Source organism: Elgaria multicarinata, chromosome 8 (genome assembly GCF_023053635.1).
Source record: "Elgaria multicarinata webbii isolate HBS135686 ecotype San Diego chromosome 8, rElgMul1.1.pri, whole genome shotgun sequence".
NCBI lineage: Eukaryota > Metazoa > Chordata > Lepidosauria > Squamata > Anguidae > Elgaria > Elgaria multicarinata.
In genome coordinates, this window is record NC_086178.1 from 21,294,696 (window position 1) to 21,315,569 (window position 20,874).

The window sequence follows — 20,874 nt, forward strand, 5'->3', positions numbered from 1 at the left end:
TTGGCCCTCGAGTGACAAATTACTCAGTGTGCTCACTTCACAAACAAAAGGCTGTTGACTCAGTCACAGATGTTGGCTGCTACATATACAGGAGCATTGTTAGCAACAATGAATAGAAACTACATTCAGGAAACAAATCATTCCATGGGGCCTTCTTCTTCTTCTTCTTCTTCTTCTTCTTCTTCTTCTTCTTATTATTATTATTATTATTATTATTATTATTATTATTATTATTCCAAATGGATAAGGTGTTTTTGCAAACGTTGGTTAACTAAGGCAAGAAGTAAGTTTCAGTCCACTCTGGGATTTCTGGTCAATTTCCAGCAGCTGCCACTATTGCAAAGAATGCTGAACTGGGTGGACTTTGCTCTGATCTTTCAAGGCGCTTGTTAGGTGAAACCCAGTGAAATAGTTCAGCTGATAGGAACTGCTTACATCAGCAAGCTTAGGAGCATGGAGGTTCCCCCTCCCCTCTGCAGCCCCCTGTGTGCCCTCAAAATCTCCTCTTCAGAGCCCGGAGACTGTCCAGAGAGATTTTCAGAGGGCTGCAGGAGGAGGAGAGAGGGAGTAAGTACGTACTCCAAATCACAACACAGATTAGCTATTGCCTGAAGTGTTAGGAGATCCCAACTTGCTTCATAAATTTCTAACGCATTGGCAGATTATGGAGGTTCCAATAAAGAAAAAGGTAGACAGCACAAGACTAGCACCCACTCCTTTTATATGTTGTATAAATTGCATTTTTACTCTTTCCTTAGGTTTTGAGTTCCTACTTAGGCTGTTTTACTGTAGATGTTTCATTAAGCATATTTATTTATTACATTTTTATACCGCCCAATAGCCGAAGCTCTCTGGGCGGTCCACAAAAATTAAAACCATAATAAAACAACCAACAGGTTACAAACACAAATACAAAATACAGTATAAAAAGCACAACCAGAATAAAACCATGCAGCAAAATTGATATAAGATTAAAATACAGAAACTATATTGGCTGTAGACTAATAATTATAATTAGTGATATCAATTTGTGAAATTACACCACTTTGTTTCTTTAGTGATCTTGATTTATTATGTATGCTCTTCTTCTTTTCATTGCCTTTGTTTTGCTAATTATATTTTGAAACAGAATAAAATTTCATGAGTTAGCTCACCACTGAATTTGACCATTCAGACTCATTTCCATACCAGTCTTTCCAGAGTTTCAGGTTATAGTGCAACAGATGCACAGCTGTTCCTCCTTTTGTAGACAGGGTGCAGACATCCTCTCTTAAAGTAGTGCTTCTATTTAAGGAATAACTCATTTCCACCAGCATGCGGACAGTCATATCATAGCAAAATATGTTTTGTTTCCCCAACTCCCAGGGATATTGGAATTCAGTGGGCTGCCTGGAATTTGGGCATGTGAGCATTCATTGGCACTAATTGGATGGTGGCCCACAGGGAGGGGACATAGCCCAGTTGCCACATGTTTTGCATTCAGCAGGTCCCAAGATCAATCGTTAACCTCTCTAGCTAAAACAGGGACAAAAATAGGAGCATAGGAAGCTGATTTATACTGGGTCAGACCATTGGTCCATCTAGCCCAGTATTGGTGATACTAACTGGAAGTTGCTCTCCAGGGTTTCAGGCAGGAATTTTTCCAGCCCTACTTGGAGATGCCAGAGATTGAACCTTGGACCTTCTGCATGCAAAGTATATGGTCTACCTCTGAGCCACGGGCCTTCATGTGTTACAGCCTTCATAGAATCATAGAATAGCAGAGTTGGAAGGGGCCTACAAGGCCATCGAGTCCAACCCCCTGCTCAGTGCAGGAATTTAATTCCCATCAGCTCTAGCCAGCATTGGCAATGGTGAGGAATGATGGGAGTTGCAGGCCAAAACAACTGGAGGGCCATAGGCATGCAAGGGGTATGCCGGGTGTGCCTAGGCACACCATAATGTCTCAAGTACTATGTGCCGAATTGAGGGGGCCATTGGATCCAGATGCAGTGGGAATGGTCCTCCAGTTGCTCTGCTGCCACGCCAAGTAACAGTGCCTCTGAGAGAGCACCGGTCTCCCAGCAGCAGATGGAAAAAGGAATCACTCTGCTGGGAGCTGCACCCCCTCGGCCACTAGGCTTCTGCTGGAGCACCCACGCCAACTGACCTCATGCCAACAGAGGCGCATGTAAATGATAGTGGGCACAAGCTGCGCTGAAATGTTGCCCACATGGCAGGAATGGCCCTCCATCAGCGCCACCAGCCTCCAGTGGATATAAGGCAGGTTCCTATGACATCTCTGATAACAGCTCCTTCCATTCTCACCTATGCTACACGCTGACCCTTGACACCAGCCTTCCAGAACCTGGTGCCTGCCAGAGGTTTGGGGCTTCAAGAATTTCTGATTATTAGCCATGCTGGATGGATGTGATGGGAGTGGAAGTCCAAAACCTCTGGAGAGCATCAGGTTGGAGAAGGCTGCCTTACGCTATTGCAAAGAAAGGTACCCTGTGGGAGTTGAAACTGCAGATGAGCTGCAGCACCTCTCCTCTGTCCTTTTACAAAGGAAGATGAGCTGCAGCATTGAGACCCCTTCCCTGTCCCTGGTAATCTGCCCACCCCAAGCAAAGTTATATATCCTATTTCCTTACATTGTGCTGGAAATCATACAGATGCTGTGGAGGCCTTTGGATCCAGTTTTACAGGACTAGATTTCTCAGAATTACTAAATCGGCCATCCAATTGTGATGCACTGTAGTTCCCATCATTCCCAGCCAAATGATGAGAGTTGCACTCCAATATGTCTGGCGGTCACCAGGTGGGGGAAGTCTGAGCTAAATTGTTGTTGGGACTTGCTTTGAACTAATTACAAAGCTATTTTCTACTGAATCAAGCTACTGTTTCACTTAGTTGAGGGCTGTTTACTCTGATTGGCAGCAGCACCCTAATTAGGAGGGCAACGAGGATGATCAGGGGTCTGGAAACAAAGCCCTAAGAGGAGAGACAGAAAGAACTGGGCATGTTTAGCCTGGAGAAGAGAAGATTGAGGGGAGACATGATAGCACTCTTCATATACTTGAAAGGTTGTCACACAGAGGAGGGCAAGGATGTATTCTCGTTTATCCCAGAGTGCAGGACACGGAATAACGGGCTCAAGTTACAGGAAGCCAGATTCCAGCTGGACATCAGGAAAAAAATCCTGACTGTTAGGGCAGTATGACAATGGAACCAATGACAGAGGGAGGTCATGGGTTCTCCCACACTAGGGGCATTCTTTCAGGTATGCTTTGAGGTGGATTCCCTCATTCGGCAGGGGGTTGGACTTGGTGGCCTTATAGGTACTATTCTGTGATTCTATAAGCTCTTGGATAAGTTCATGTTTTAATTTGTATTTCAAGTGTTTTTTTGTTTTTTTACAGGCTGAGCCCAGAAATATTCATGAAGCGGCCCGTTGTGGAAGGGAATCGCTGGAGACTGGATTGCATTTTGAGGCGGAAAGCTGTAAGTGTGCCATGTTCTCCGAGCCTTACAAAGTTCTGAAAGGTGGGCCAGTTTAATCCCCCATATTTCCAATAGGCGACCAAGGCTACGCGAAGGGCTCTCACCCGTGGACACCAAGTGAATTAATGGCTAAGATCAGATTCTCGGCTCATCGCCTGCAGTCGCTACAGCAGGGATATGGAAGCTCTTTCAGTCCCAGGGCAGAATTCAGTTTCAGATTAGCACTCAAGTGAAAGGGGATTGGACCAAGCCAGGGGATATGGCCATTTGGGGAGCCCTGGAAGTTGGATTGGGATCCCAGGCAGGCCAGATTTTGCCCACGGGCCAGATCCACACTACGCCAGCTCTTATAAAGCATGGTATTATTCTTAACTGGAATTATAGCCCCACTTCCAGTCCCTACAGCTGAAGTTGAATAACATTGTTTAATTAAATTGTTTTTAGCTCTTTACATTGTTTTAATTTTTCGATGTCAAATTTTTAGACTATTTTGATTATGTTGCATTTTGCATTTTTATGAATTGTTGTAAACCGCCCAGAGAGCTTCGGCTATGGGGCAGTATAGAAATGAAATAAATAAACAAACAAACAACAATAACAACATTTCTTTAATAGAGATAGGGTAAATATTTTAAAAGTGGGAGTTCAAAATGTGAAAAAAATCCACGTCTAATTTGAGTCAGCCCCTTGCTCCACCTATGCTGCTCTCCTGGAATTGGATTGGGAGTACCAAATCCTAGAGGGCAGGCGAGTAGGCACCGCACAGCCTCTCCTTGGCTACAAATGAAAAATCCTTGGAAATGTTTCAAGTGTTCGACTTGAATACTCAAAAAGTCCAGTTAATTTTTAGTACAAGCTAGAGGGAGTTCACCTATCCCTGTTCCTTTCTTTCTGTCAAGTGGTAATTATGCTGCAGTCTGCAGCCGTTTGAATCATACAAATGGTGATAGCTGAGATAATATAAATTGACTTTTCAGAAGATACTATCACAACATGGCATGATTTATTATATGTGTCTGTATTCAAAATGGATTCTCATTACATTGCTAATGGTAGGCATTGATCTTCTCCTAAAAGATAGAGATCTAATTGGGAGAGAATATCATTTGGCTATGTCCATACTTTATTGCTACATTGGTCAGGTTGTGTTATTCAGCTTCTGGTGAAAGATCATTATAATGGGACCTTTCTATCCTCATCATAAAAGGCCTTTGCTGGTGCAGGCTAAGTGCTTTCCCTAGCACTTATGGGCCATAAAGGGTTATTACCTTTGCCACAAAGTTGGCTCTTATTGCCTGTTCTTTATGTCTGTAACTTGAAGAGAAAGAGAGAGAGAAAGAGGATGCAAAATGCTTTATCACAGGAGAGGGGACAAAGGAAACTTTGAAGTTGAAGGAGGGGAAACAGTTTGTCTAGAAGTCTGAAAAGAAAAGGTACCTTGGCTTTGCTTTCAGATTTCTATGACCACTGCAACCCCCATAAAGACCATAGGAACCACTTCAAAAAGTGGGGAGCCTGGTGTAGGGTCTCTGACGATGACCTAGCCATCCAAGCAGAGCTCATGACTAAAAGAAAATTAAAAAAGGATGTACATTTTTCTTTACTGAGCTTAATGTACCCAGACAATAGTCTCCAGTTTTTTCTTATTTGTTTTAGCACAATCATGTTGTTATTACTCTGCAGTTAGAATGTGCATTCTGAAACGAGCAAGAACTTTCTTGATTTGTGTTGATGGTCATATACGCATGAAGTCTGAATCATGTTTTGTTTCTTGACAGCAACAAGGGGTTAGAATCTTTGTGATGCTCTACAAAGAAGTAGAGCTTGCTCTTGGCATCAACAGCGAGTACACCAAGCGCACTTTAATGCATTTGCATCCCAACATTAAGGTAATTGTGCTCTTTATTATTACTGTTGTTTCTATGCCGCCTTTCAGGATACATATCCTACTAAGGTAGCTTACAAGTGGCAAACAAATAGTAAAACTACATGTTTAGTGGATAGCAGATCAGGGAACCCAGGCCTCCACCAAACTGTTGCAGTGTGGTGAGTCTTGTCAAGTAGCTAGCAGAGTCTGGTTACTAAGCTTTATAAAGTTAACAGCCTTCAAAAGAAAATCACTCCTCTGCTTTCTATGCATAAGAGGGGGCCCTCTTACAAGTAAGCTGCATGCTAGTGAAACATTCTGAAAGCTAAAAGCAACACAAGCTCATGAAGGAGAGAGGAGGAACTCTGTCCCTCCTTTGACGGCTTGTTCATCTTTCATATGGCTATGGAGGAAGCAAAGCCCCTGAAGCTGGTGTACAAGCTGATTGGGCTGGCTACAGAGAAATGGAGCATGCTGTTTCACCATAGCTCACCCAAGTACATTTCCGTACTGGTCATGGAGGAAGGAGGCTTCATTTCCTTCACAGCCAGCACTGACAATGGATGAGCTGGTGAAGGAGGGACAGATTGTTCTGCCCCTCCTTCGCTAGCCTGCTCGCTTACCTGGAGGAAATTCCACTCACTCACTCACCTGCATGGAATTTACAGTCACCAGAGAGTTACATACAATGCACCGGATTTTAAGGTTGGTGTTTTCTTCTCATCCAGGTAATGAGACACCCAGATCATGTGTCGTCTACGGTTTATTTGTGGGCCCACCATGAGAAACTGGTGGTCATTGACCAATCCATAGCTTTCGTTGGAGGCATTGATTTGGCTTATGGACGGTGGGATGACAATGAACACCGACTGACCGACGTTGGCAGTGCAAAACGAATGACAGCGACCAAGTCCGAGTCTTCAGTGAATCTCCCTGTAAGAATGATTTCTACTACAGTCCCAACTGTTGATCTGGGAATTCATAAATCTGTTGAAGCCATATCTGAGATGGTTTCTACATTCAGGCCAAGTGTAGGAAATTTGCCTGTCGCATTTGCTCACACATGAACCTGCCCAGATGTTGGGATCTGCCACTCCTGCTTTTGGAATTGAGATAGGTGGAACCCCTAGATGGTGCCTTTTCTGTCGTGGTGCCCCATCTTTAGAGTGCCATCACCTGGGAGACTTGCCTGGTGCCAGTTTTGTTGCCTCTTTGGTGTCAGGTGAAGATCTTTTTATTTTCTCAAGCTTTTTAGATTGGGTTTTATTCTTGCTTGGCCTGTGTTGTTCTTGTTGTTTTTTACGTGACCTTCATATTTGTTTTTACTGCTCTCCTATTTTATCATTATTGATCGTATTTGTTGTTTAGCCTGGTCTGGGAATCCTCTGGGGCTGGAGAGTGGGATATACATAAATGAAATAAATACATGCGTATATACATGCAGACATACATTTGACATAACCTTTCCCCTCAAAAACCAAGCCTATTTCCTTCCCAACTCTTTTCTTCTAAATCAGCAATAGGAAATCTTGAAAGCAAATATCCTGCCTTTTCTCAGAGTGGATATTTGGACAGCTGATCAGGCTGGTTCCTACAGCTAGTAGCCCTCAGCTAAAGCCCCCTGGGAACTGGCTCGGCGCTTCCCATAATACTAGAACCCGGGGTCATCCCATAAAGCTGAACGATGGGAGATCCAAGGCAGATAAAAGGAAGGACATCTTCACACAACACATAGTTTACGTATAGAATTTGCCTAGTGATGGCCGCCAACTTGGATGGCTTCGAAAGGGGATTAGACAAATTCATGTAAGAGAAGGTTGTCTTTGGCTACTAGTCCGGATTACTATATGGTGGCTCCAGTATCAGAGGCACCATGTCTGTGTATGCCAGTTGCTGGGGAACATGCGTGGGAGGGTGCTGTTGCACTCACGTTTTATTTGTGGGCCAAACTCAGTAGCTACAAAAATCCAATTCAGTACTACTAGAAGCATGATGTTGAACCTGTCTGCCATGTCACTGTTGAAGTTGAGGAGCCTGTTGGAGAAAAGTTATGGCAACCCTAACACAGCAGCCCAAATATAGTTGAATCCACAGGGATTCAAACCCAGAGCTAAGACTTCAAAGCCCAGATGGTGAATCATCCCAGATGGATCAGTCTCTCCGTTTTGCTTTCTCCCAATATTTTTTTAATCTCAGCTTTTTTCTAATTGTGTATGAAGCATTTTTTTTAATGTGGGGTAAGTTCTTATATTTAAAACAACAACACCAAATTGAATGAAATTCTCACCCATCCCTAGACACACCACGTCTTCTAAAGCCCTAATATCCAACTTGGCTCCTCAGTCCAAGCAACCCGTCTCACTGAGTAGCCACACAGTCTCACTCAGCTTGTTTCCTTGATCCAGAACCTCACCCTCAGCCAGTGGAGGCTGGTGGCTCCGATGTCAGTGGGGAGCACCTTAGACGGCTCCTTTAGAATTCTGACTGGTTCTGGCTGAAACCCAGAGTGTTTCCCTGCCCTCAGCCTGACTTTGACTGCATCAGCTCCCTCTTGTCGCCTTGCAGAGGTTTTCTGACCTGCTTGAGGTAGCACACCTCAGAGTATCCGTATCTCCATCCCCCATGTGGAAACATCTGTTCATTAAGTCAGCACCTCTATGCAATCCCAGTCAGTTTGGGAGCAGGCCTGAAATGCTTCAAGCTCCCAGAATGCAATGCACACACGCACGCACACACGGCTGCATAAATCAGCCAATAGATATAATACAAAGACAAGAGATCCTTATTGCTTTCTCTCTCAGGCCGAGTTTGTATCGAGGCATTCAGTGACTTGCAGCTGACCATCTGGGCTGCATCCATTGAAGAGCATTGTATTTTGAAGTGATGCAGAACTGCATTTGATTACTGTTTCACACATGCAGATCACCAACTGTGCATGTGTGAATCTGTGAGACAGAAGCTGGCTCTGCAAGTACTTGAGGACTGTCAGTGATAGAATACTTTCATGGATGCAAAGCTGTGTTCCTCTTCATTTCATTTCATGTGCTTCCCTTAAGACCATCTACCTTTTCAGAAACAGCATATGACACAGTCCTCATGGGACTATATCATTTTTGAATGCCAGTATTTGAACCCTTCTTCTTAGCACACTAGGCTTCCATCGGAAGAGGTTTTGGATCATTTGACTCACTGTTATCAGTATCACCACCTGCACATTGGAGGACTGTACCATATTCTTCTCTCTCTCTCTCTCTCTCTCTCACACACACACACACACACACACACACACACACACTGTTTAGATTGACCTTTACCTGTCTCTTTTCTGTCCTAAGTCTTTAGCTGAAACAGCTCAAACATTGCAAGAAAACAGTGATGATGCCCTGGATCCTTCGAGAATGAAAGGAATAGGGAGACCCAAGAAATTTTCCAGGTTCAGCATCTATAAGCAGCTCCACCGGCATGGGCTATACCACGCGGACAGCGTGAGCAGTGTAGACAGCGAGTCAAGTAAGTCAGTTTCTGTCATCTTGATGGGCAGCAGGTAGAATGTTGGGTAAGGCAACATTATTTTGAGTAAAGCAATTATTTATTTTGATTCTTCCCATGGGACTGTCTTCATGGCACCGGGTTGGCGCCGCCTCCCTCGTCAACCCTGTGCTTTCCCTCTCCCGAGGTATCAACGGGTAATCCCGACACTGAGGGGGGAGCACAAGGTTTCTGGGAGAGCCACCCTGCCCTCTTCCTGGTGGAAGGTGACCAATTGCTGGTCACCCTCCACCAGGCTCCATCCCTGGGTTGGCCGCAGAGCGATGTTACATGATGGAAGCACTGTATTGATGTCACTCCCTTTGAAAAAGTCAGGGTAAATCCCCAACGGGATGGCTTACACACAAAGTTAAAACATAAAATACAGAGATCTTTTTGTTATGGGACAGCATAGAAGTACAATCAATCAATCAATCAATCAATCACATATATAGAGATAAAAACAATTCATTAAGACTGTAAAACTAGATCAGCAATATAAAAACACTCCTTTTTAAATTTATTACATTTGTATCCTGCCCTTATTCCAAGGAGTTCACAATGCATATATAATTTTCCTCCATCCCCAATTTTATCCTCGCAACAATCCTGTGAGGGTAGATTAGGCTGAATGATAGTGACTGCACCAGGGTCATCCAGTGATCTTCATAGCCAATGGGGATTCGAACCTGGATCTCCTTGCTCCTAGACCAGGGTTGGGCAACTTATGTTTTGGCCTACAACTCCCATCATCCCTCACCATTGGCCATGCTGGCCAGGGAGCTGTAGGCCAAAACATCACAAGTTGCCCACGCCTGTCCTAGACCAACCTTCTTACTACTACACTACACTGGATCTTTAAGGTATGCAAAGCGCTTCATGTACATTTTATCGGTAATCCTTACAGCACTCCTGTAAGATGGTTCACTGTTATTATCCAATAGCGTAGTGCAGGAGTCCCCAACCTTTTTGGACCTGTGGGCACATTTGGGAATGTGAGAAAATGCTGGGGGCACCATCATAAAATGCCTAATCAGTGGATCGCGACTTTGGCATCTACCTCTCACATCTAGGGATCTTAGTCTGTGTCTTATTCAGCAAAAACTTTGAGTTTCTTGTCCATTGGACACCACAATGCCTCTTTAATAATGGATTGTCTAATTCAGCTAGTGTGCAATACAGGTAGTGTTTCCTTTAAACATATATTTTGGCAGTATCCAGTAATTGCTTCTTTTTGCAGGGAGGTTTCTACAATGTGTTGAGTAGTACTGTTAATAAGAAGTTTCAAAAATCACTGGGTGTTTGACTCTTTTGGAACAGACAGAGGCTCAATCCGCAGCTTGAAGACAGGTGTTGGAGACCTTTTTGGTGAAACCAGGTTCTGGCATGGAAAGGATTATTGCAACTTTGTCTTCAAAGATTGGGTCCAGCTTGATAAACCCTTTGCTGGTAAGTGCCATTGCAACTTGGAGTCAGTGTACTCTCCTCTCTTTGTTGGTTACATTTATAACCTGCCTTTCCTCCAAGGAACCCAAGGCAAGATAATACCCTCCGCCCCTCCTGTCCAGTTTATCCTCACAACGGTTCTGTGAGGTAGATTAAGTTGAGACTTCGTGACTGGCCCAAAGTCACCAGTGAGATTCATGGCAGAGTGGGGACTAGAACCCAAATCTCTCCTGTCCTAGTTCTTCACTCTCACCCCTTCACCACAATGACTCTATAATGATGACATTCTGCAGTCTTTTTGTTTATGTTACAAAATTTATGGTCAGCAGAAGCTCCCAGAACTGGTGTCCGTTGGTGTTTAGGGCCAGTTCACACATGACAGCAATTCCTTTGTTCTTGAACTCAGACCTCTGCAGTTGGAGACATCATTTTTAAGAGAGTTGAAAATGGCTTAAGCCATCCTATATCAACCAGTTCTTTTCCAGAGTCCTAGTTCCAGCTTTCCTCCAGCTCCGCACAGTGATCTGGGGGTCTGGTGCAGGCATAATGGAAGGAAACCATGTTTTCTTGCTAGGTGGAAGAGCCATGCCAAGCCTTGTGGACTTGCATAGTTACCCCTCTCCCTCTTTTGTATTCCAGGGGAGGAGAGCAGAAACATTTGGTTCTGATTTTAGACTAACCACAGTTCCTGTGGTGTCTGAATCTGGGGGACTGTGCTTTGTTTAAACTCTAGTTAGTGAGATCTAGCCATTCATTTGATACTGGCCTAAGGCATTTTGCTGCCTGAAGTGGAGTCCAAACGGTGTCCCCCACCCTGGCTAGTCCAACTCTTCATAAAGTCTTGCTGCACTATTCAGACACCAATTCCTACTGACCCCCTCATGGTGCCACCTGAAGCAGGTCACATCACCCAAATGCATGGCAGAACCAGCCCCACAGGATTTCTGTCTTGTCGTTGCTTGTGGCTTATTGAAGAAGCTGGTAGCAAGATCAAAGCAGGAAAAAAGTAGGACCTTGGATAGCTCCAAATGTTTCCTGATGGCTTGATCTCTCTCCTTTTAAGCCAATAGGAGGATGTTGTTTCAGCAGAGAGCTAAAGCCAACTAAAGAGTTTTCTGGGCTGACAAGTCCTGTAGTGTAGTGGAGGAACTGACTGGGTTGTTAAAGGACCATCACCTGATTTTGCAGCCTGAGACTTCTGTGAGGTTGTGGGAGATGGTGGTTTTGCTGGGGACTCATCTTCTGGTTCATCTGGCTCAGAGGATGAGTTTCCAGCAAATCTACCATCTCCCCAACAAGAGGATGTTGTCAAGGCTGTGTCCTCTGGCAGAGAGGGCTCTGGAAAATCCAGTGACTATTCTACCCCCAAGCAAGTAGTCTGTGCTTTGTCCATCTCAGAATCTTCTGTAGACTGGAGTTCTGTTGGCTGGGGTGGGTTGGTGTCATGACAGTTACACTAAGCTCACTAACTACAGTTTAAACAACCCGTTCCCCAGGTTCAGATGACACAGGAAATTGTGGTTAGTTTTAAATAGGAAATGGAAGCTTGCAGTCTCTATGAGGGTGTGAAAGAGGAAGTGAGGGAATGCTGCACCTCATTCGCCTAATGGGAAAGGATGGTTACATTTGAACTGGGCCTATGATTTTCTGAAACATTTCCATTATGAAGAAATGAGTTCGTAGCACAAGGAGAGCTGTGCCGGATCAGACCAAACTGGGCCTATCTAGTCCAGTGTCCTGGTTCCCACAGTGCCCTCTGGGAAGCATGTCTAAGTATTTATTTATTTATTTATTTATTTATTTATTTATTTATTAAATTTAGATACCGCCCCATAGCCAAAGCTCTCTGGGCGGTTTACAAAAGTTAAAAAGAGTGGACATTAAAAAAGTATGCAAAATTTAAAACCATCAAAAAATATAAAAACAACAGTATAAAACAGTATCCATTTTAAACACAACAGTTCTGGGGTCCGTTAAAAAACAAACAAACTTAGCATATGTTGTTAAATGCTGTTAAATGCCTGGGAGAAGAGAAAGGTCTTGGCCTGGCGCCGAAAAGATAACAATGCTGGCACCAGGCGAGACTCATCGGGGAGATCATTCCATAATTGGGGGGCCACTACTGAAAAGGCCCTCTCCCTTGTTGCCATCCTCTGAGCTTCCCTCGGAGTAGGCAGTCGGAGGAGGACCTTAGATGTTGAGCGCAGTGTACAGGTAGGTTCATGTCGGGAGAGGCGTTCTGTCAGGTATTGTGGTCCCAAGCCATGTAAGGCTTTATAGGTTAAGAAAAGCACCTTGAATTGGGCTCGGAAATGTATAGGCAGCCAATGCAAGCGGGCCAGAATGCAAGTGGGCCAGAAGTAGCCGCTGATGCCTATCTGGTATGTGATACATAATTCTCTTTCTGCCTACATAGACTTCATTGATCGCTACACAATGCCAAGGATGCCGTGGCATGACATCTCCTCGGTGGTGCATGGTAAAGCGGCACGAGATGTAGCTCGGCACTTCATTCAGCGCTGGAACTTCACAAAGGTGGGTTTGTATGATGGAGGATACATTTTGCAGAATAAGTCAATGTCAATAAGTCAATAAGGAAATATTTTGCTCAATTTATATAATTTATACAAGCTGTAGAGTTCAGTTCTGGTACAGAATTTTAAAAATATTTAAACATTCACACTGCCTTGACAATGGGCAGGAATTGGTAGTGATCAGCGTTTGTTTCAAAAAGAGCTTTCTCCCACATTCTGAATTTAATAAAGGTCCCGATGTTAAAACTGATCGATCCAGTTGGAACTGTGGAAATATTTTTTCACATTTCCAGATCAACTTTTAAGGGCACAATTCTATGTATGTTCAAACAGAAAAAAAGTCCAGTAATGGAGGGTGCTGGAAGTTGTATGACCTTTTTATGTTTAAACGTGTGCAGAATTGAACCCTAAGTCATAATTCAAATGGTTTTATATCAAAGTGAACTTGTTTCTCAATGCAGTTTGAAATTTGATTAACATGTTTCTCAGAGAAACGTGAAACAGATTTTGGGATTTCCCCCCACAAAAATCCAGATTTTGAACATTTCCAAACACTGAATTCAAATTCAAACTTTTGGGATTTGTTTTCAACTGTAATTTTTACATTGTTTTTGCCTTAAATCTGTTCTTTAATAAATAGATTAAATATCCATCTATGTATCTTTCCCATTTTTCTATTCTTTTGATATTTTGCAACATTGCCGTAATTTACCAAGTATGAAAGCTGTTGTGCCTTTCTCTATATTATACAGAAGCACATCTAAAATGCAATTCAAAAATGTGCAGTACAATCCTATGCCTGTTTACTCAGAAGTAAGTCATACCGTTTTCAGTGGGGCTTACTCCAAGGAAAATGCGCATAGGATTGCAGCTTAAGTATGATATTAAACCTGACTGCATAATTTATCGCTTTTATTCTCCCCTCCCCTCAAGATCATGAAATCCAAATACAGATCCCTTTCCTACCCTTTCCTGCTGCCAAAATCTCAGACAACAGCTGATGAGTTGAAGTACCAAGTCCCTGAAGCTGTATGTGCCAATGTTCAGGTAAGATGGCCGTGAGGTTAGTTTTAGCCTCATAAAATGTCCCTTGAATTGAAACTGCCATAAACTGCTAGATAAAACACCACTTCCTTTTAATAGATGGCACTAAATCCTTGCTGTATCAGGAGACTCTGTGAAAGATACTCTTAACCACCACCCACCCACCCCCACACCACACACACTATTTTTTTTTCTTTTGCAGTGGAAGGTCTTGATTAGAAACCTAGAGAACCTACGCTTCCATTTAAAGAAAGGTGGTTGCATTCATTTATTTTTGGCAGCATCCAACAGTGTCAATGCACAACCGCACTGGTACAAATGTAACTTTAGTTGGATTCTTCTCTTGCGCATAGTAACGATAGTTCAGAACCTAGTTTCTGCAAGCACAACATCATTTGTGCTAATGGAATGACACAGCTGGATTCCTCCCATGTGAGTGGGTTGGAATTTAAAAACAAATAAAATGTCCAAGAATAATAATACTCAGCATTGTTTGCTTGCTTGCTTGTTACTAGCATTGCTAGGCCACTGTTTTTTCAGGCCCAAAGAGACTTTTCAAACCTTTAACTTGAAGAGCTCCGGCTATTGGGTGGTATAGAAATGTAATAAATAAATAAATAAATACAAAGTTAAAACGTAAAATACAGAGATTTTTTTCATTATGGGACAGCATAGAAGTACAATTGGTCAGTAAATCAATCAATCACCTACATAGAAATCAAATCTATTCATTAAGATTCTAAAACGTATTGTGAAAAAGAAGCAACTACTGGCCATCTATTCAGAAATATGTCCCAATGGATTCATCAGGATTTACTTCTCAAGTAATATGTGTTAAGTTATGTGGTGACCCTTTCTCTTTGGAACTTCCTGCCCCTGGTGTTCAGGCATGCGCCAACGCTATGCTGTTTTCATTGCCTCCTGAAAGCAACTCCTTTCAAGGAAGCATTTCTCAGTTGACCAGCCACTGTTTTTTAATTGGTACTTCCTTTTAAATTGATCAATTTTAATTTGTTGTTTTATTTTTATTTTTTAAGATCTTATTGTTTTATTCCTATGTTCACCGCTGCGGAATCTATTTTAGATACGGAGCGGTATATAAATATTTTAAATAAATAAATACGTACCTCATGGCAAGTGTTACACTCAACCAATTGGGAGAAAACCTGAATGCTCATTTGATGTATAAGCGGGTGGGCTAAGAATCCTATTTAGAATGATAAGAACCAGAAGCTCACAGCAAACTCTTCGCTGTCATCCCAAGGGGGAACTAAACTCACCACAAAATTGGCTGAATAGTGCAAATAGTTAAAGGCATTTCAGGAAACCACAGGCTACTGCCGGCCATTTTGTGGGCTGGGTTTGTCGGGGGAATTATCCCCTGCAAATTGCATTTGTTCCACCTCTAATTGCTCTGGGCAGTGTAGCCTTTCGAAAGCTGCCAGCTGAAGACATTTTCAAGCCATTATATTAAGCGTCTTTCCCCAATTTCCGCTCAATCCAAATAGCATTTTTAACAGAGAAGCAGGCAGTGGGTAACATTCAGATGAATACGAAATGGGAGAAACAGTGTCTTGCTGAAGAGGCTGTAAACAGTGTTGCAAGCTTCAGCAGATGGAATAATTGTATATACAAAGGTGAAGCTGTCAGTTAAGGACACCTTTTCGAAGCTATTTTGGATCTAGTGTGTTACAATAAGAACGAACGGAAAAAGAGAATACTAACAATGACTTCGCCATCCAACAGTAAGCCATGTTTTTTTTACTGAATTGGATGTTATGTCCACCAGCATTTCATAAAATAAGGCCGTATTTAGTAATATGCAAATTTTAGCTAATTGATTGATCGGTTAATCAACTAGCCACTCAAGCAGTGAATCCCATTTGTTCCCGCACATCCTGTAATTTCACCAGTCACAATTTAATTCTGCCAGCCTGGTTTTGATTTATGCATTGAACGAAATATACATCATGGGCACCTCAATTACTAAGAAACAGTGCAAGGAGCCTTGATCAGGCAGGAACACTGGATGGCAGGAGAGGTGGAGCATTGTATCAAAGACTCAGCATCCTCCAGATGTGTTGGACTGCAACTACCATCATCCCACCCAAGTGATGGGAGTTGCAATCCAATACATTTGGAAGTTAAAACAGTTGGGGAAGTATGTGATAGACATTTTCTTATTGCCAGTGAATGCCAATTAGTATAGAACAATAAAGACAGATGCCATGTTCAGGAACCCTTGAACCATAGGGTTGGTAGGGCAAGGTCTTTGAAAGAACTGCACTGAAGGGAGACCTTTGCCAGATAGTGCTATTCCTATCAAGATATTGCCCCCTTGGGAGAAGCAGCTGCTGGTTGAATTCCCCTTCTGTGCTACCTTAAAGGTACCACTTCCCTCTCAGGATATGAACTCTGCAGCCCAACTGAACCATAAGAACATGAAAGCTTTGGCTGTTGGGCACTCTAGAGATGCAATAAATTATTATTATTTTTAAAAAAAGAGTCATGCTGGATCAGACCAAGGGTCCATCTAGCTGTCGACCAGGAATCCACAAGCAGGATACGGTGCAACAGCACCCTCCCACCCATGTTTCCCAGCAACTGGTGTATATAGGCTTACAGCCTCTGTTACTGGAGGTAGCACTGAGTAAATTGGCTCCTTGTGTTGGATTTTGCATGGCATATCTGTGGAAGTAAAGAAAAACGAAAAACAGTAAGAGGCACTGATAGAGCACAAAACAGAAGGAAAAAAAGAAGTTTCCAGGTGCCTGAATGAAATATTTTTATTCTGTTCAGCACGTTTCAGAAGAAATTTCCTTCCTCAGGGGCTTTCTTTAGATATATCGGAAAGAATCCTTCCAATATCTCTTCTTTCTTAAAATGCATATATTCAATTCAGACTCCTGAGAACATATTTTCTCCTCTGTTTTGTGATACACCTGTGGAAGCTACGAACACCCAAATTGAGCAAAGTGGGGAGGGGAGGACATAGCAGAGAAATCAGACAAATGTGTTGGATGAACAGGTGTGGGATGAATGTGGCCGCTGACCAGTGTTGAATGGCTGCCTATTTCATAATTATTTGCTAGACTGGTCTAGTTCTACTTGGAGGACCTGGACAAGCATTCAGTGTGGGACGGGGAATGTAAGATCGGAAGGAAACAAAACTGTAACTTGTTTAATCTCCAGGCAGGGCTGTGAAAGATTCCTGGCTTCATTCCAGGAGAGCCATAGCCAGTCAGTGAAGACAATATGACCTAGATGGACTGATGGCCTAGTATAAGCCTGCGTCTGTATTCCTCCCCAAAACTGGCTGGAGCATCTCCCCTATGAGGGGATGTTATAACAGCTGGGATTGTTTAGCTTGGGGAAAAGGAGGCTAAGGGGAGATGTGATAGAGATGTACAAAATCATGCATAGTGTGGAGAATGTGGATAGGGAGACATTTTTCTCCCTTTCCCATAATACCATAATCTGGGGTCACCCCATGAAGCTGATTGGTGGGAGATTCAGGACAGATAAAAGGAAGTACTTCTCCACACCGCACATAGTTAAATTATGGAATTTGCTACTGCAAGAAGTAGTGATGGCCACCAGTTTGGATGGCTTTAAAAGGGGGTTGGATAAATTCCTGGAGAAGAAGGCTATCAGTGGTTACTAGTCCTGATGGCTATACACTTCCTCCAGTATCAGAGGCAGTAAGACTATGTATATCAGTTGCTGGGGAACATGGGTGGGATGGTGCTGTTGCACCGTGGCCTGCTTGTGGGTCCCTGGTCGACAGCTGATTGGCCACTGTGTGAACAGAGGGCTGGACTAGATGGAGCCTTGGTCTGATCCAGCATGGCAGTTCTTATGTTCTTATCAGCTTAAGTTTCCTATTTATGTAATCATTACATGGTAATGGAAATAACCGTGGCCTATCTCACAGAGTTGTTATGAGGCTGAAGAGGATTCTTTTGTGCATTTAAATATATTAGCAGTAATAGCAGTAGTAATAATAACATTTTTTTAAGAATCTGAAGGAGCTGTTTTCCTTAGGACATAGGACTTAGTTAGGAAAACAGGAGGATTGAATGTAATTCAGTTTTTTTAATGAGATTGAGCAATCGCCTTGAAGTGCAAAATCACCTTGTCCATGACTGTTTAAGAAGTAAAAACCCGTTCTCTCTTATTTAGGTGCTCCGCTCTGCTGCTGACTGGTCTGCTGGGATCAAGTACCATGAAGAATCCATCCATGCTGCTTATGTGAGCGTGATAGAAAACAGCAAACACTACATATATATAGAGGCAAGTAGTAGCATCATATGGATACATGGCCAGTATGGAAAGTATGGAAAGTGGTGTTGGAGGAAAATTCTGAGAGTGCCTTGGACTGCAAGAAGATCAAACCAGTCCATACTCCAGGAAATAAAGCCAGACTGCTCACTTGAGGGAATGGTATTAAAGGCAAAACTGAAGTACTTTGGTCACATAATGAGAAGACAGGACACCCTGGAGAAGAGGCTGATGCTAGGGAAAGTGGAAGGCAAAAGGAAGAGGGGCCGACCAAGGGCAAGATGGATGGATGATATTCTGGAGGTGACAGACTTGACCTTGGGGGAGCTGGGGGTGGCGACGGCCGACAGAAAGCTCTGGCGTGGGCTGGTCCATGAAGTGACGAAGGGTTGGAAACGACTGAACGAATAAACAACAACAACAATGGAAAGAGTAGCAAGAGACAAGGAATATAATTATCATCTGTGGGCCGCTTCTCTTAAATAAGTTCAGTGCCATGAACTGAATTAGGTGCTCTGGAAGAAAATCTCAGTTGTGAATGAATTTACCCGAATGGTTTTAAATTCTGTTTGAAAACTACCACTAAGAGAGTCTTTCTTATTAAACTTTTGAGTTAAGCCCTATTTCTAGATGCTATGTTTCTGATGGAGTCAATAGACCAAGGAGGTTTTGATGTGCCCGGTAGTCAGACAAAAAAGTCAAGTCTCCAAGTAAATAGGCTTTATTATGCTAAGCAATCAATCCATCAGCAATTCAGGTTACAGACTTGGTCATCTTCTGAAAACCCAATGCAAAGATCCCTGATTAAGCTGACACAACCCTAATAGTTTATCTAAAGACCCCTTTTAGGGATGCATAATAGTAGAAGAGAGAGGTGTGGCAGTTTTGACACTAGTCTACAGCACAGACCTTCGAAGGCTTTCTCAGTCCCATCTTCAGGGAGGGTCTTCCTCTAGAGACTTCCTCTGATAAGCTAACCTTGTGGAATGGCTTCCTTCCTTACGCTGTTCCTTAGGGTGACCATATGAAAAGGAGGACAGGGCTCCTGTATCTTTAACAGTTGGATAGAGCAGGGAATTTCATCAGGTATCATTTGTATATATGGAGAACCTGGTGAAATTCCCTCTTCATCACAGCAGTTAAAGCTGCAGGAGCTATATTAGAGTGACCAGATTTAAAAGAGGGCAGGGCACCTGCAGCTTTAACTGCTGTGATGAAGAGGGAAAATCCCCAGATTCCCCATATATACAAATGACACCTGCTGAAATATCCTTTTCAATACAACTGTTAAAGATACAGGAGCCCTGTCCTCCTTTTCATATGGTCACCCTACTGTTCCTCCTCCTTGACTATATCTGATCTTTGCGTCTGCCATATTCATCTCCTCCCCCTCTGTGAGGTGCTGAGTTCCCACAGAAGGAGAAGTGATGGTTGGGCTTTGATTAGTCTGCCCTTGGGAAGGTTCTTCCCTGACTATGTCTCCTTGAAGCTCAGGTTCATCCCCTCATCCTCTGACTCTGAGTCCACCTCCATGGTTTCTGCAGGGAGTCTGGGCCCAATCCTGACAATAGGCCAGATTGACAGTCTGCAGAGAGTGGATTGAGTCCTTGGGCCACCTGTTGCCCATCACTAATCTATCCTTTGCAGGAACCATGTAAATAAGCAATGCCATAAATTTGCAATAATAGTTCATAGTGGATTGAGCTCTTTGTGTGCAACCTTTTCCATCTGTTGCCTTCTGGGTTGAAAATCTGGGAGCCTTGAAATCACAGGATGAGTCACAGCCAATTATTCCCTTCACGTACACAAATATGGGCGCTCTTTCATTAGTGTAATGCACTGCCATTAAGAAACTGTTGTTCATTTACATATTGATGTGAAACGTTGACTATATCAGCTCATAGAAAACGGAGAAATATTAAAAGCCAATGAGAAAAATGCACAATTAAGTACTCAAGTCCCATTCGTTTCAGTGGGGCTTATCTGGACTTTATTTACTCTAGATTGCTTCCTTATCCCTCAGCATAGTGATTCCAAGCTCTTTTCCCTCAGGGAATCCTTTCCACTGATTTGTCCCTTGCATATTGCTGAGGATTCTGGGATTCCAAGGTGTATTCCCAGTTTTTGCAATGCCTGCAAAGTTTTGCCTTTGCCTCACGCAAGTGAAACTCACTTGAAATGTGCCCATTGCTTCCCTGAACACTATATAAGAATAATGTTATACAAACACTATATAAGAACATTATAAGGGAGGGTTGGTAATATTGGTCAAGGTGACTCAGAAGAGTTTTTCTGCCATTATTGATCTTTTCATTAAGATACCTGAGATAAACTACAAATAATCTCAAGGCTCCTAATTTGAAAAATGCTACCTTAGCAGATATTTTATGTTAGAGAACTTTCAGTAATTGTCCATTTTTTTTAATGGCATGAATGTTTTCAGCTTCTTTCTGTTTTGCTTTCTTGCACTGCAGAACCAGTTTTTTATTAGCTGCGCCGATGACAAAGTGGTATCTAATCGGATTGGTGATGCCATCGCACACCGAATTCTCAAAGCCCACAGGTAACCTTGCTCAAAAGTATTATTTCTTGGGTTGGTTTAGTAGTTTCAGGGGTTGAGCAACCCTCCTCCTACAAGATCAGAATGGGGGGGGGGGTTGCTGGCAAATTTAAAAAACATTCAAGTGTTGC

At 42.9% G+C, this 20,874-nt stretch overlaps 1 protein-coding gene across 1 annotated transcript in view; it reads left to right on the forward strand.

The window, feature by feature from the left end:
- Positions 1-20,874, forward strand: part of PLD1 (phospholipase D1) — a 149,419-nt gene that overhangs the window by 91,001 nt on the left and 37,544 nt on the right. Inside the window, exons 12-20 of the mRNA XM_063131984.1 lie at positions 3,402-3,483; positions 5,262-5,372; positions 6,079-6,285; positions 8,686-8,860; positions 10,199-10,327; positions 12,741-12,859; positions 13,792-13,905; positions 18,085-18,195; positions 20,658-20,746. Of these exons, the coding sequence (XP_062988054.1) occupies positions 3,402-3,483; positions 5,262-5,372; positions 6,079-6,285; positions 8,686-8,860; positions 10,199-10,327; positions 12,741-12,859; positions 13,792-13,905; positions 18,085-18,195; positions 20,658-20,746 (1,137 nt within the window). The remainder of the gene's footprint in view (positions 1-3,401; positions 3,484-5,261; positions 5,373-6,078; positions 6,286-8,685; positions 8,861-10,198; positions 10,328-12,740; positions 12,860-13,791; positions 13,906-18,084; positions 18,196-20,657; positions 20,747-20,874) is intronic.